Consider the following 16378-nt stretch of genomic DNA (forward strand, 5'->3'; position numbering starts at 1 on the left):
CTCTTAAAATTTCCACCATCTATCAATAACACCAAACGGGGGACCAAGCCATCTTAGTGAAATGATTTGCCATCTACCTAGTTTCTCTTGGAAATTCCCTGGATGTCCTTGCTTCTCTACCTGTCCTGGTTAATCTATCTACATGTCCTGGTCATCACTGGGCTTCCTTCCTTGCTCACTTTATACTGAGAACCTTAGAAATTTTGAAGCGTATGCTGATGCTTCTAGCCGAGGCAAATCTACTGGGTGGTATCATCAGCACGTTAGGTCCTTAAAAACATCTTAGACTTAATATGTTTGGCATATAATAAGTGCTCAATTAATATTTGAATAAACAAATGTGTAAAACTGTACTTTCGCTCCCCTCACCCAGCCTTCCTCCCCTCAGCACACTTCTCCATTAGGCATTAAGCCCTGAGTCTGGCAGTCTTCCTGTCAAACCCCAGGGCCAATGCATCTTTAAGTCCTCTTAATTTGGCTTCCAAAATCCACCTTCACTGGCCATGCCCTAGTCAGATTCCCTGTCATTCTCCCTGATTTCCTTGCTTTCACTCCTGTCTCCCTCCAGTTTATGATGCAAGGAACCTGAGCCATCTTCACCGGATATAAATGGGAAGACATTCATCTTCTCTGGTCAGACCTTCTAGCACCTTCCTATTTGTTTTGCTGCTTAGCTCACCTTCGAGGCGCTGCTTGCTCTTGCTTGATGGACCCCCTCTACACACCCACCCCTTGTGCTCTAGTCATCCCCCTTCTTCCTGGCTTCTCAAGCACATCGGGTCTTAGGGATTCTGTCTGGAACTCTCTCCTCCCCCACATGTGAATGGTTCCCATTTATCCTCTGGATCTCAAATTAAATGTCACCACTCCAGGAATCCTTTCTTAGCCCCTCAATCTAAATTTGTCTCACTGTTGGATTTCCTCCTAGAGCCTGGTTCCTGTCCCCCAGAGCCCTAATCACTCTTCAGTTATATGTGCAGTAGACTAGTCATGAGGTGACAGATGAGCTGGTAGCACCTCCTTTTCAGTCGCCTAAGCTTCAAGAATATAGGCACCCTCTTTGTCTTGTCTACGGCTGGCGCGGCGCGTACAGGTACTCAGTACATCTTCCAGCAGGTGGCCGAGTGTTAGTACCCTACGTTGGCATTTGCTTTCAGTCATCTTATGAGTATATTCTTTACACGTGTAGCCCAATGTCATGGAGCTTTTTCTGTTAATGGGATCTGTTGTGGGGTCACAAAGAAGTTGTCTTAATGGCTCCTATCTGTAGAGGGCCTTCATCAGTCTTAAAATTAGTGCTGAGAATGGTTCTCCAGGGCACGAATGTCTCACCTATTTGAGGCAGGATCTGGGTGTGGCTCTTCCCTTGCTGAAGATCCTGGCTTCTGTCCCAGTCCCCTGCTGCAGATGCTACTCCTGGAGGTGCGTCAGGGTACCTGAGGGAGCTGAAAGCACTCTGGAGGTGGACCACCACCCTGACTCTGCTGGCTTTGGCTAGGATGGCTGGCTCTCCAGAGGTGCTGCCTGCAATAAGTGATCTAGCCTCCTGCTGCATTCAGTTGGTATTAGTAAAGGTATTTGTTAGGTCATTCCAACTCCCTCATAAGCACCCTTTAAGAGGGCTGCCTAATATCAAGTTAGTCTTCAAATGAGTATGGGGTATTTCCAGGACTAAGGACTTACAAGAAATGCTAACAATTAAATAAAGATCAAATTGTTACTGATTTCATTGCATCTTTATGGAAATGCACAGATTTCCCCACTCACCTTCTCTTCTTTGAAAAGCTAGGCTGATTTTAGGAAAGATAAAATATAATGAATACTTCACTTTTTTTTCCATTCTGGTCATTTCTTTACCATCTCTGTTTCTGGCAAGTATGCAGAAGTTAAGCTTGGGATTTTCCTACATCTTCCCTCTAGTAAGTAAAATTCCACTTACTGTTTTCCATGCATATTCTTCTATCATTACTGGAAATGCATTTCATTCCTGTGCCCCCTCACAGAATGAAAGGTTAAAAGATCAAGGGCATTGATTTTTCAGACAGTAAATATTAAATTGTGAAATGGAAACACGGCTTAGCAAAAATCCATTTGAGATTTATAAATATTTTAAGTGCTTGAAGTGAATTCTTTCATGCTTCAGGATGATTTGGTATTTTAAACGTTTGGCCTTTCAGCTTGCTCTTGCAACCAATATGTGGGACTTGCAATTCCTAGTTACTTTCCCTCCCTTTGCAGTTATTCCTAATCATCTGAATGCACAGAGGGTGGTAGTGTGGGCGTTAAAGAGAAGTTGCTGTCATGGACAGGAAGGACTCAGAAAAAAGAAAAGGGAATACTTTGGGAAGAACATGATCTCATTTGCTCAAGCTTTATGCACTTTGTAAATTTATGGGGGATTTTGTGCCCCACGGAGCACCTTCTTAGTTGTTGAGGGGTGACTCCTTTATTATCTGTCTCTTAAAGTGGGAGCAAAGGAAGAGGCCTGGGATAGATAATTTATTATAACCATCCTCACCCTTTCTCTAGTGTTAGGTATGCTGTGATACTGTCATTCTCTGGACTGTGAATGACCAGTCAAGTTGTTGCCAAGATCCCCCAAGCTGTATGGACAGGTGTGGGTCACCCTAGACAATTGGTCTCACTGGCCACTCATGAGTTATACTAGCTCTTATTCACTTATCTTCTCTGGACCTGTCTCCTTATCTGTTAAACAAAGATACTCGTGATAGTATCTAAGACTATTGTGAGGGTTAAATGGATTAATAAATGTCATGCACTGAGAAGAATGTCTGACTCACAGTGAGTTGTCAATTCAGAGTGCTATTATTAGCCATCATTAGTAACCCATGTTTCCCAATAGGTGTGATTTTAGGGATGTTAAAGTACATTTTTGTTCTTTGTTATCCTTAGTTCCAAATGGTCTGGCAGCTCACACATCAAGAATCATGCCAGGCTGGGCTTGGTGGTGCACACCTGTCATCCCAGCAACTTGGGAGGCTGAGACAGGAGGATTGCAGGTTCGAGGCCAGCCTCAGCAACTTAGAGAGGCCCTAAGCAACTCAGGGAGACCCTGATTCAAAATAAGAAAATAAAAAGGGCTGGGGATGTGGCTCCGTGGTAAAGAGCCCCTGGATTTAATCCCCAGTATCAGAGAAAGAGCCCAGTATCAGAGAGAGAGAGAGAGAGAGAGATCCATGTCTTAGAATTTCCTTTACAGTGTAAATGATTATCCCTTCTGCCAAGAAAACCAAGTCTTATGCTTTGTGTCCTCAGGTAGAAAAAGAACATGTTGGAAGGGAGTTTTTGCCAAAGAGAGGGAGGAGGAAGTGGAGACAGTCCTTCTAGCTCAAAGGAAAGGGGAGGGAGAGAGCGAAAGCTAAAGAGGCAGATGTTCAGCCCTGGGGCTGAAAAAGATTCTGTGTACCATTTACTGATCCCAAAGAAAGAGCTTAGGGGACTCAACAGAGGGGTATTGGACATTTCATTACTCATGCATTCTTTTGGGGGCAGTCAGCTGGGACGAAACGGAGGGCCATATCATGCCTACAAGCAGGGGGAATGTATGCAAGCTTAGGAATATACCAGCAGGTGGTGTGCCCACTGTGAAGATGGATTTCTTTCATTTTAAACCAGATTTGCTCTGCTTTGATCAAGGAGACAAGGGAAATGGCCAGTTCCCCTCTCCATTTCCTTCACTGTCACATTCTGAGGAGTCCTTCTTATCTCAACACCAGCAACAACACCGCTCCCTGCACACTGACTTGGGTTTACCCCCAAAGTAGATGTGCATGTTTTCTCTTTCCTCCAGATAAAACCTCAAAACCATGGTGAAGATGTGCTCAGTGTGGTAGAGTCATCCGGATGGGTTTGCAATCGTGTGCATGTGTGCAAGAGGGATTGACGCACCTCAATGGAATAGTGTGGCTGGGCTGCAAGCCCCTGGGGGGAGGTCTGTCCTCAGCCCCATCTGGCATGGCCTATGAGTGAGGGCACAGTGTGGCTGGATGAGGTCTAGGCCAGTGGCCCCAAGATACAGCTCTTCATTCCCTATGAGCAGTACATGGCTTGCATGGGGACCAGAGGTTTCCTCGAGTGGATGTGGAAACTATTGAGGAGGAAGCCTGTTGACCAGTGGCCTTGGTCAGGTCAAATGGTTAGCAGTGTATGTCATTTACGCCAAGTGAGGCCCGACAAGACTCCCAATGGCAGAGTCCAGCAGAGAAGACCACCACCCAGAATGGCCACCCCTTTGCTTATTGTCTTGAGTACACTCAGGTATCTCCATACTCTGTTCTACTTTGAGAAGAAATGGAGGGAGGTGAGAAATAGTCCTTTTAGGGAATTGAATTCTAGCTACTCACTAGGAACAGATGGTTTAAACCAGACGTGATCAAGGCACCATAAATTCAGAGGTGCAACTCTCTCCCTTCCCCTTCCTTTCCCAACCACGAGATGAGTTGTAATCATCACTGCATTGATTTTATAATAAGGAAATTTAAAAGTTACATCCCTTTTTTGTATATTCAAGCTGAGTTTGAATATATTTGATATTTCTTGCTTCATTTGTCTACTTAAAATTTTTTCCCTCAGTATAAATTAAACATTCAATCCATTCTTTTCTTAATTCATGAAATTCATTCATTTCTTAATCCATAATATATTAAGAAGCATTGCAACTCACCGTGGCTCCATTTGTCAGCCACGATCCAAGATGGCAGCCACACCCATAAATAAATTGCTAGACTGTAAATTGTGCACATTAAAACAACAACAACAACAAAACTTCATCAGATAACTAGCAAATTTTTCCAGAAAAAGCAATCTTTAATCACACGTGGAACATTAAAAAAAATTGACTAGGTACTAGGCCATAAAGCAAGTCTCAAAAAATACCAGTCAAATTATCAAACATTATTTTCTCTAAATGCACTGAAACTTAAAGTTAATGTAACAAAAATAACTGTATTCATTTGGAAATTTTACAACAGATTTTACAGATTCATTGATGAATTCAAGGAGAACTCATCCATATTTGAAAGGAAGCAATTTAATATTTGGGGAAGAGGAAAATTTAATATTTGTGGTGGGCTGCTTAAGTTGTACTGAAGGGAAAAGTTGTAGCCATAAATGCATGTGTGAGAAACACTTATTCAAGAATGAAGAAGAACAAGAACATAAACCTAAAGAAAATCCAAGAAGAAAAGAAATAATGAGCATATAAAGAAATTAACAACCAGAAAAGAGAAAAAAGAGAAGACATGAAAACCAAGAACTTGTTTTTGAAAAAAATAACAAAGTAGATATCCCCTGTCAAGATTGCACAAGAAAAATGGGAGAAGATATAATAAAATAACTATAAAGGAGGTTATAATTATAAATTTATCGTGGCTGGGGTTATGGCTCAGTGGTAGAGCACTTGCTTTGCATGTGTGAGGCACTGGTTTCGATCCTCAGCACCATACAAGATGAATACATAAAATAAAGTATTGTTTCCATCTACAACTAAAAAACATAATAAATTTATCATAGATTTAAGCAACTATAAGAAAATACCACAGATAACATTTTGTCTATAATTGAACACTTAAAAGAATGATTTTCCAACTCTAGTAGATAAATTTGAACAATAGGTAAGTTATAGCCTACTTTCTATTAACTATGTATTTACATGTAAATATTCATAAAGAAATAGTTGTTCAAATAATTTCAAGAGGTTAACTATGGGGTAAGAATCCAGGAGTTTGTATTATCTTATCCATTCAAGTTTTCTGAGTTTCAGCAGTGAATGTAGATTTTTAAAAATTCTACTAAAGGACTGGAATACAAGGAGCTGTGAGAGCACCTCCAAGCTCCATTCCAAGTTCACATCCTAGTCCTGCAAGTTGAGCCTTCTCGCCCTGGTAGGAAGGTCCTGGCCACCATATTGTTGTGAAGTCTCCAACTCCATTTTCCATTTTTCCCTTCCTGTGTGAAGTCTTTCTCCAGCTTTCAGTCTTCTTCATTTTAGGACACTGAGCCATGAGTCTCTGCAGCCTTAACCCATCTCCAGGTCCTGGGAGTCCAGTCTGGGCCTCCCACTTGAACATCTGCTCCACAGAGAGTGGGGTTGAGGAGAAGGAGTACAGATCAGTGTTGGAACTAATTTAAGAATTAGGAAGGCGGAGTCCACCATTGTGGACTCAAATCCCCTGCCTCTTACTGGCTTTTTGAACTTAGTCATGTTCCTTAGATTCTCATTTTGAGTTTATTGATCATAATTCCACATTATGAAAAATAAAATATATAAAACAACCACCATACAGTAGGTGTTCAGTAAATGCTACCTCTTTTCTCTGCTGTTAGTTATATGCCTGTATTTGTAACTAACCTACTGGTTTGTTGGGAAAGAACGACTTGTGTATGTTGCTCTTGTTTAGCATGTAGAGCTTAACTTTTCTAAGCTGGAGGGTGGTGTGGGGTAGAGTTGGGAAGGAGTATACATAACCAATTAAGCATGTACCCACAAAATACCATATTTCTGCTACTGGGAGAAAGAGTTGGTATGCTAGAGCTTTCCACAGAATACAAACATTTGACTTAAGGAAGAGGAGGAATGTTCTTTTAAAAGCTGGATGAATTTCTAGCTGGTTGTCCTAGGACAATGGCAGTGTTCTTTTATTTATTTATTTTTTTTTATTTTTTATTTTTTTTCTGGTTACTTTTTTTTTTTAAATTTTTTATTGTTGGCTGTTCAAAACATTACATAGTTCTTGATATATCATATTTCACAATTTGATTCAAGTGGGTTATGAGCTCCCATTTTTACCCCATATACAGATTGCAGAATCACATCAGTTACACAGCCATTGATTTACATATTGCCATACTAGTGTCTGTTGTATTCTGCTGCCTTTCCTATCCTCTACTATCCCCCCTCCCCTCCCCTCCCCTGCCCTCCCCTCTTCTCTCTCTGCTCCCTCTACTGACATTCGTTTGTCCCCCTTATATTATTTTTCCCCTTCCCCTCACTTCCTCTTGTATGTACTTTTGTATAACCCTGAGGGTCTCCTTCCATTTCCATGCATTTTCCCTTCTCTCTCCCTTTCCCTCCCACCTCTCATCCCTGTTTAATGTTAATCTTCTTCTCATGCTCTTCGACCCTACTCTGTTCTTAGTTACTCTCCTTATATCAAAGAAGACATTTGGCATTTGTTTTTTAGGGATTGGCTAGCTTCACTTAGCATAATCTGCTCTAATGCCATCCATTTCCCTGTAAATTCTATGATTTTGTCATTTTTTAATGCAGAGTAATACTCCATTGTGTATAAATGATAAGATGATTTCTTTGTCCCAAATTTAGGACCATGCATTGATGGATAGCAAGAGGTGAGGCCTCCCCCTGCTGGACATGGTGGGGAAGGCAGGGGGTGAAGGAAGCCAGGAACTGAGAAACTGAGACCCCTCCCATGGTGTGCTGGGAGAAGAGATGGGCATAGAATGAGTGAGTCTACACTCGCCAGCCAATGGAGAATTCAGTAGGAATTCAGAGTCACAGCAGACTCAAAGTCTTCCTCTTCCCCCATGCCAGTCATTTTTTAGAAAGTTGGGGCACGTGCTCGATTTTCTGTTGTAATGGGTACCAGGGCCATTTGGGAAACGATGACCCCAAGAAGGCAGGGAGAATTGAGAATGTCTGAGATTCCTGTTGAAAGCACAGTGACAGTCCCTGTGTGCTTGGTACCTTCAGAAATTGCTACTGCAATGGCTAGACCTGAAGTGTTTTACTTTAGCAATTTTCATGGTGGGAGACACTTGATCTGAACTTTGCAACATGTATGAGATTTGGGTAGGATATGGCAGGTCTTTAGGATATGAAAAAGAATATACAAAAAATGTTTGGTTTTGACTTTTTAATTTTTTCATGCCTTTCTTTCTTAAAAACATTTTTCTTTTCTATTTATTTTGACATAATTGAAAAATCATTAAATATAATTTGCTCATATTCAGTCACCAGTATTTACCCTCTTCTCTCTTTCCCTGTTCTCTTCCCTCTACTCTACTGATCTTTCTGTTATTTACTTTTGGATTTTTTTTTTCTTTTTGATCAGTGTCTTGTGAATATACCTGATGGTGAGATTCACTGTGGTATATTCTTATATTTAAACAGGAAAGTTAGGTTAACTTCTCTGTTCTTCCCTTACCCCATCTCTTCCCCTTCAGTTCCCTTCATCTAGCCTACCTGTCTTCCTCCTTTTTGATAGAACCTTCCACCCACTTCCCTCTCTCTCTCTCTCTCTCTCTCTCTCTCTCTCTCTCTCTCTCTCTCTTTTCCTCCTTATTTTGGACTAGCTTCCATATATATGAGAGGAAACATTGGACTTTGGCTTTCTGAGTCTGGCTTTAAAAATATGGAATGATTTATGAATTTGCAGGTCCTCCTTGTCCAGGGGGCCATGCTCATCTTCTCTGTATCATTCCAACTTTAGTATTTGTGCTGCCAAAGTGAGCACTCTTCAGAAGATGTATAAGGAATTAGATGCTGTAAATAAGCTAGAGTTTCTTGTTGGTCTATGAATGCCTGTTGGGATAAAGGGCTTCTTTGGATATTGCTGGCTAGCTCCTCCTTCTGAAAATGGGGGAATTTCTGAGAGGTTATGGATCGTCCTTCCCCTCTGAACATCCCTGCTACTTCTTCCTTGGCTCCTCTTCTTAGCTTGAGGGTTGACCCACCTCTCTTCCAGGGAGCCTTCCCTTGTCTGGCTCCTCACTTACTTCATGAGCATCTCATCCATCCCAAGGTTGTGCCTCTTTTTTTTTTTTTTAATAGGTGAAGGATCTCAAGATGGCAGCTTAGCTCCCCACTGTTGGATGCCCATCTCTTCATGCACGTCCTGGACACTTTAAACTCAGGGTGTCCCAGACTGATGGGATGATTTCAATCATTAGGGTTTGACACTTTAGAGTGACAGGTTGGTCCTTTCCTTCCTCATCACCTGCACCTTGGTGCTATTCCCTTGCTTACACTCCACTCTGCATTTCAGGGAAAAGGCTCTCAGAGATACTACAATTCATCCCTATGTGTCTTTGCTTAGGTGACCAACATTTCCATCCCTCCACAAGATTTTATGTCTGATTGACACAAATCTTAAGGCCAGATGAAATGTTTCTTTCCATGAAGTTTTATCTGGTTCTGTTGCCCAGTATGTTACCTATTGCTGTGCCAGGTTTATCTGCATATTCTCATGTTCCGGAGCATTCTGTCTTTTCTATTGCTTTTCTTGATATCTGTGTTACATTCTTCCCTCAATGCTCTGAGCTCATTGTGAGCAGGATGTTTACCTGATTCATTCCCTTACACTTCTCAATGATATTTACATATTTGGGGTCAATAAATTAGTTTTGTGGTCACTAACATACTATGTGCATCCTAGTCACAAATTTGTCTATATCTCCAGCTGATGGAGAAATTTCTTGAGGTTGTGACTAAACATGATTTAACTTTGTGTCTGCTACATCAACTGAGCACTGTGCCTGGAGCAACCTAAATATACAATAAATGTTGAATTGAATGGTTGATGGGAACTCCACTAATGATTTAGTATTTATTACACCTTGAAGATGGGACATTAAATTTTTGCATAAAGCAGGTGAACCTATAAGGGATATTAAGAAGGGGTTTGGGACAGAAATCTAGGAGAACATGGTATCACAGAAAAGGGAAGAATTTATGTGGAGAGAGGACCAAATAAGGAGACAACTGTCTTAGCAGTTGGAGGTCTTTGGGGATCCATTTCTTTTGAGAAAGGAACAGAAGCCAGAGTGGAATGTATTGAGAAATGAATGAGAGCTATAGACATCTCTCATTGGTGATTTTAAGAGAAAAAATGATGATTTTGGGAGAAAAACAGTATTGATCATTTTGCCTACTGAAAGGAGGAAAGTAATAGGGAAGGCAAATAGATGTTGGAGTGGGATCCAGAGATATTTTTTCTTTTAAAATGGAAATATACAGCAGGGCATTGTGGTGCACACCTGTAATCCCAGCAGCTCAGAGGGCTGAGGCAGGAGGATCACAAGTTTCAGCCTCAGCAATTTAGCGAGGCACTAAGCAACTTAATAAGGTCCTGTCTCTAAATAAAATATAAAAAAAAAATCTGGGGATGTGGCTCAGTGATTGAGTGCTCCTGAGTTCAATGCCACTTCTCAAAAAAAAAAAAAAAAAATTAGGGAAGAAGACCTTCCTAAGAGAAAATATAAAAAGCTGAATAAGAGCTAATAAATTTATTTACACAATAATTATTTTTGCATGATAAAGGCATATGAAACATCAGGGAAGAGCATTTGTAACCTATGTAACAGATGTAATGCATAACTTGGATTATCATAAACTAAAGTGAAAAAACATATTTTTTACCTAGATGTTATTTGTTTCTCAGCCCTCCTTCCTGTCTGTAGCAGAAGATCTCACATTAAAGAACAAAAATACGAAAAAAAATCTCCTTAATGTAGTTTAGTTGTCCTTAAAAACCCAGATCACACTTTCTGTCTTCATCCTTCTCTGCTGCCCTTGAACTTTTGTATCAATTTCTGTTGGCCCACAATTCACTGTTTTGTAATTACACACTGCACATCTCTTCCAACGTGACCTTGAGTTTGTCAAGAGCAGGAGTGTTCTCAGTGCCCAACACATTCTTATCACCCACCATAGTTGCTGACTCTTGTTGATAAATAGTCACTTAAGTTCCTGGTGTGCTTCAGTGTTTGGAGTGTTAGTTGGGACATTTTCTGCAATTTTCTCACTTTGAGAAGGAACATTTTCAGCCCTTTGCAGGCTCTATTGGACCTCTGCTTAGTCAGATCCCACCTTCTCCAAGAATGACTATGCTGATTTCTAGCGTCATAGATTAGTTTTACCTATTTTAAAACCTCATGTAAAGTGAATCCTACAGCTCACATCCTCTGGTGTCTGACTTCTTTTTGCTCAGCATTATATTTGTGAGATTCAAATGTGTGTATCAGTTTATTCTTTTTCATTGCTGTGTAGTATTTTATTGTATGAATAGTGATTATAGTTTTAATAATAAACTATTTTTTTTTTTGCTTTTTAGACAAATGGCCTTTCCTAAATCTATAATATTATTTAGCCAAAATATGTTTGGCTTTGTAATATTCTTCCTATCCTGTATAGATTTCTGAAACATAAGGAATAGTCAGATGCATACTTTTCTTTTTTCTATAAAGCATGACTTTAAAATTTTGAAAATAAACATCAATTTAGTTTCCTTCTGTAGAGTTGGGCAAGACGTTGAGTTTCTAGGCTTTCGTTCTGTAGGGCCACCCTGAATATTAACTGGGACAGTGGGAGTCACAGGGGGGTGGCCTCCTTGGGTGGAAACCTCCCTTTCCTGACAGCTCTGTTTGATGTCTCCCCATCTCTCCCACGTGGACGATTTCCAGTGAGATGAGTCAGAAAATGGGTAAGGAGGGTCCCAGACTCTCCAAGAACCAGAAGTTCTCCGAGCACTTCAGCATCCACTGCTGCCCGCCCTTCACCTTCCTCAACTCCAAGCGGGAGATCGTGGATCGGAAATACAGCCTCTGCAAGAGCGGCTGCTTCTACCAGAAGAAAGAGGAGGACTGGATCTGCTGCGCCTGCCAGAAGACCAGGTGAGTGAGTGGCCCCGCTGCCCCTGGCGCCGGCGCTGGGCACCCGCCTGTCGTCTCTGGGCTCCGAGCGCGCCCTGCCTCCTCGCTCCGTGATGCCGGGGTTGGGGCTCCGCGAACCGCTCTCGGGGATCCTGACAGTTAGCTCCCTGCTAGGTCCGGACACTGGAAGGCACTCGAGGGCGATCGGAAGGTGGGAGGGGGAGCAGGGCCTTCCCCCCTGTTTCCAGCTCCCGTCAGCAGCCCTTAAGCAGCAGAGGAGAGCCTTGGCTGCAGCCTCCAGCCTCCAGCCTCCAGCTTCTTTTGGCCCTCTCAGACCCAGCCGTCGTGCCACGTCCCCTCAGAGGCCCAAGCCACAGCCAGCGGCGCCCCCCGCGGTGGTCAGAGCACCAGCCAAGCCACGGTCCCCTCCGAGGTCCGAGCGTCCGCCGCGTCCCCGCCCAGAGGTCCGACCACCTCCAGCCAAGCAGCGTCCCCCTCAGAAGGCCAAGCAACCACCACGCAGCAGCCCCCTCAGAGGGCCAGGCGCCAGCCGCGGGGGGTCTCCCATCAAAGCTTCTAGGTTCTGGTAACACCATCTCTTCCCTTTTGTTTCCCCCAGCCCTAAGGTTAGTAGCTGTTGCCTGTCCTTATAGACCAGGGGGCTCTCTGGATGGCCCCCTCTCAGCCTTACCCAACGTGTGTAACCAATGCCCTGCGTTAAATCCCCTCTGTTGGCAAAACCTGGTGTGGCTTCTGCTTTCCTCCTAGACACTCACTGTTGGTCCGTATTTCACGTGGCTGGGTCCTTTGTCTAGTAGAACTGGAAATCATGAAGTGACCAATTAAGGTTACTGACCACAGTAACAGACTGAATAAATGATTACCTCCAGGCTTATGCCTCAGAGAGGAGGAAGGGTGACTATTGGAATATCTGTGTTTGTGTAAAAGGAGAAATTCAGTGGGATCCTTCTCCCATCCTGATCAGGGGTCAATCTCAGTGGCAATGCTACTCATTAGTTCATCTGTTTAGTCATAGGAGCAAACTTTACTGCATACCCATAGGATTTTACGCTCTGTAGTAGGGAAGAGAATATGGAGGTGAATAAGCAAGGGAATCTGTGATTCACCAGGACCAAGTAAGAGAATAATTAGTCAGGTATAGAGTGTAAGTGCTCTAGTATTTCCATAATAAGAGTGTATATTGGACCTTGAGGTCCTTTGAGTAGGGAGTATTGGCACAGGAATTTGGGGGATCCAAGGAGGAAATTAGGTTAGGGTGAATGAATAGAGGGTTAGAAGAAGGTGATTCATTGGGCTGGGCATGTGACTCAAGCGGTAGCGCACTCGCCTGGCATGCGTGTGGCCCAGGTTCGATCCTCAGCACCACATACAAACAAAGATGTTGTGTCTGCCGAAAAAAGCTAAAAAATAAATATTAAAAAATTTTCTCTCTCTCTTAAAAAAAAAAAAAAGAAGAAGAAGAAGAAGGTGATTCATATAGAGGAACAAGAGATCCAGAGGGGTGCATGTCCATTGCTCTTAGGAGGTTGGCTTTTTCCTTTTTTAAAAAATAGATGTTAATTTTTTGGAATAGTTTTAGGTTTATAATAAAATTGAGGGAAGACACAAAGATTTTCCCTGGATCCCCCTGAGCTTACTTTCACATGGCCCGCCAACTTTTTAGTCCTTTTATAATTTTGGAAAGTTAATCTGTTTTATAAGATGGTAGTGGGTGTTAATTGTATTTGATATTCTCTTATCAACTCTGATACCTGGCACCTGTATAGCCCGTGGCTGGGTGCAGATGTTACATGATGTTTACTAATTTAGTAAGAAGAAGAATCCATGGGGAAGCATGTTCACTGGATTACCAGTGAAGCTGGGGAATCTGCATTTTCAACGAACAGCCTTTCCTACAACTGTAGTGATAAAGAACAAAGAGTACATAATGAATCACCCTGACCTAAATCATCTATAAATTAATGATCCAGATTATCTGTGATATGTAGTAAAAGATGTGAGAAGTACCAAATTTATGGTATCCAAAGTGAAAGCATTACAAAGATGCAGGATCAGGTGAGTTTAATTTGCAAAGCAAATAACAGGCTAGTCACTAAAACTTCAGTAGCAAGTTGTATTCAGGATACCCAGTCATTCACTTGGTCCCTCCAAGGGGCTGGAGTAAAAGGTAGCAAGGCCAGGTAAGTTTTAATATGCAGAATTGGTTAGGAAAGGTGGGGAGCAGAAGAAATTAATTTTCTAAGAGGTATGTCAGCTGCAGTAAGTTCAGTGCTGGCTCTTTGCTGGAGAGGGCTTGGAGAGGAATGTTAAGACAATGAAAGCAAAACTAGCCATGCATTTGTCTGGATCCAGCTTTGCTCATTGTGTTCACCTGAATTCAAGACATCCTGGTGTTGGTGGGTCTTGACTCCCTTGGTTAACTTGTCTTAGTGAGTGTCAGAGAAGGTGCCTCCACAGACTACCATTGCCTTCTCAGCCATGGCCCTGTACCTGGGGACAGAGGACCCCAAAAGCTACCTTCATAATGTCTCATAACTTTGCTTGTGTGCTATCTGAACCCTACCTGAGAGACTTATTTTCTTTTCTTAGCATCTCAAAGGTCCTAAGGTAATGTATTAAATATGTTTCATTGCCATATAATATATTTCCTTTATTGATACCAGTTGACTATTGCAAATCAAAGGAGTAGGAGGTGGGTTAATGGGAAAAATTCACTCGTAAGCAGAGCTACTAAGGCATGCTTTAAAAAAGGATAGAAAAAGCTTCTCTGAAGCAGACTTGCCTTCTGAAACGGTCCCACCCAGGAGGCTTTGCCTTGAGAGGTTAGGCAATTCTGACAGAGGACTTTTGGGTTTGTAATAACTCCCTTGAATAGGTCTTCTCAAAAACCAGAGCATAATTTAATCTTAGAAACCAATTGGAATGATTCCTAGAATCCTGACTGAATACAGTAGTGTTCCTGAATTTGATAAGAGGAAACTCTGGAATTTCCCATTTAGTTTATCTTGCTTTCTCAGTTTTTGGAAAAGATTTTAGTACTTCACAAGTTTTCCCTTGCTTTTAATGTTCATGCATTTTCTGGGCTGAATTTCTTTTGGTTCCTCAGTGTTCTGCTTTGGGTAGCTGGAGATCTGTGGTTCTTTGAAAACCACCATGGTCATCATTTGGAGCCCATCAATCACACACATGGGGGCAGTGCTGTGTGCCTTTGACTCATTGTTTGACAACATGTCTTATATTGCACCAAACCAAGCCCTGCACCTTAGTAGCCTGGAAGACCAATGTATTCTGCATGTATTTATCAAGCCTTTTTGTCAAAACCATGTGAACAGGACTGTACTAAGCTCTAAAAATAAAGGGAAATGAAGTAGGCCCTGGGTTGAGCTGCTCAAATGATATTTATGAGTGGTCTATCCCTCAGTGATGCTGCTGTTAACTCCAAGGGCAGCCCTTGGTCACCTCTAACCTCAGCCCACATCCAGTGATTCTATCTCCTAGATCTCTCTCCTTTAGTCATTTATTTATTTCTTCATCTCACTTTATCAGATAATAAGATCAAAACCTAGGAAAGATAATGGTTAGAGGAAAAGTTAAGTAGATTTAAGTTCTCCATGGGATTTATTCTCTAGGAAACAGAGAATGCTGTATGTAGTCTTGAGTCTCAAAATTGAAGCAAGCCCCAGTTTGGTGGTTGGTTGACTACTCACTATCTTGGGCCAGGCACGGAAACACAGTGCTTCTAAAGTTTAGTAAAGCACCGCTAGCTGGATAATCCATGATAGTTCCATTAGCAATGGGGTAGAAACTACTGTACTTTCTTTTTGCAACTATGGAAGGAGAGATTCATATTTTTATGTTATTTTGAGTTTGGAATTATCAAGACTTACAAAGAATAGTACAGTTATAAGTGGTTCTTTAATTGTCAATTATAATTGAAGACTAGAATTTGCTTTGGAATAAGGATGACTAATAATCAGTTACTATTGGGGTTCTGAGAGTGCATGACAGTACCAGCCATCGGATCCAGCTACAAAGGTCCAGACTATTGGGTAGAGATTGCCTTCCTGTCTTTCAGGCATGCAAACTCCAACTTTCTCTGGACACCTTCTATAACATAATTTGTCTTCTTTTGTCTTTTCTGATGCTGAAGAGGTTGACTCTGCAATTTCTTTGTCTTCCAGAGAACCAGAGAACACTCTCCCTTTCTTTGTGCAGGATTGTGTAAACTAGCTCTTCCAGTTCTTTTTCTGGATCCTGCCTCTGTTTCCCTGAGAGAAAATCATGAACTCTGTAGTCATGTCTTGGAAAGAATTTTCTTCTTACATGTTTGAAGGAAAACTGGAATGTGTTATACCTAATTTCATCCTAGTGATTATGTCTTGGCATTCTATTTTTAAATTCTTGAGCCAAAAACAAGATCAGAAATTCATCTATTTTTTTCCCTAGATACTTGCAGAGCTAGGGAAAGGACCTGAGCTTTTGCTTTGTTGAGGTTCTTGCCCTACCTGCCTCCCAAGGTTGCATTATTGTTTTTATGAGTTTGAGTGACTTAACTCTTGGATTTGCTCCACCTGCGCCACATAGTCTTCCCATAGAGAGCAGGCCTATGTGCATCCTGTGGTCCTGGTAGCACAGAGCCTATGCAGAGCAGGAGCTGGTACCAAAACCTGGGCAAGGATATGTGTGGTTCCTCAGTGTGACAGTCCCTGCCTGGTGATATATCCTTAGC

General features: G+C 41.9%; 1 protein-coding gene and 1 non-coding gene across 3 annotated transcripts in view; one reads left to right on the plus strand and one right to left on the minus strand.

Moving 5' to 3' along the window:
* The window catches only part of Mobp (myelin associated oligodendrocyte basic protein), a 46991-nt gene that overhangs the window by 14829 nt on the left and 15784 nt on the right, over positions 1–16378 (plus strand). Inside the window, exons 3-4 of one of the 2 annotated variants that reach the window (XM_058576600.1) lie at positions 11440–11649; positions 11963–12218. In XM_058576600.1, coding sequence (XP_058432583.1) covers positions 11444–11649; positions 11963–12218 — 462 coding nt within the window. In that variant the 5' untranslated portion in view covers positions 11440–11443. Of the gene's footprint in view, positions 1–11439; positions 11650–11962; positions 12219–16378 lie in introns of those variants that run through there. The other variant, XR_009226038.1, reaches the window with a different exon arrangement.
* Positions 8385–8492, minus strand: LOC124088229 (U6 spliceosomal RNA). The gene has a single exon (XR_006850300.1). It is a non-coding gene; the product is annotated as a U6 spliceosomal RNA (small nuclear RNA).

The sequence above is a fragment of the Marmota monax genome, unplaced genomic scaffold (genome assembly GCF_021218885.2).
Source record: "Marmota monax isolate L192 unplaced genomic scaffold, Marmota_monax_Labrador192_F-V1.1 WCK01_AAM20220418_F8-fsc00021, whole genome shotgun sequence".
In the NCBI taxonomy this organism is placed as follows: domain Eukaryota; kingdom Metazoa; phylum Chordata; class Mammalia; order Rodentia; family Sciuridae; genus Marmota; species Marmota monax.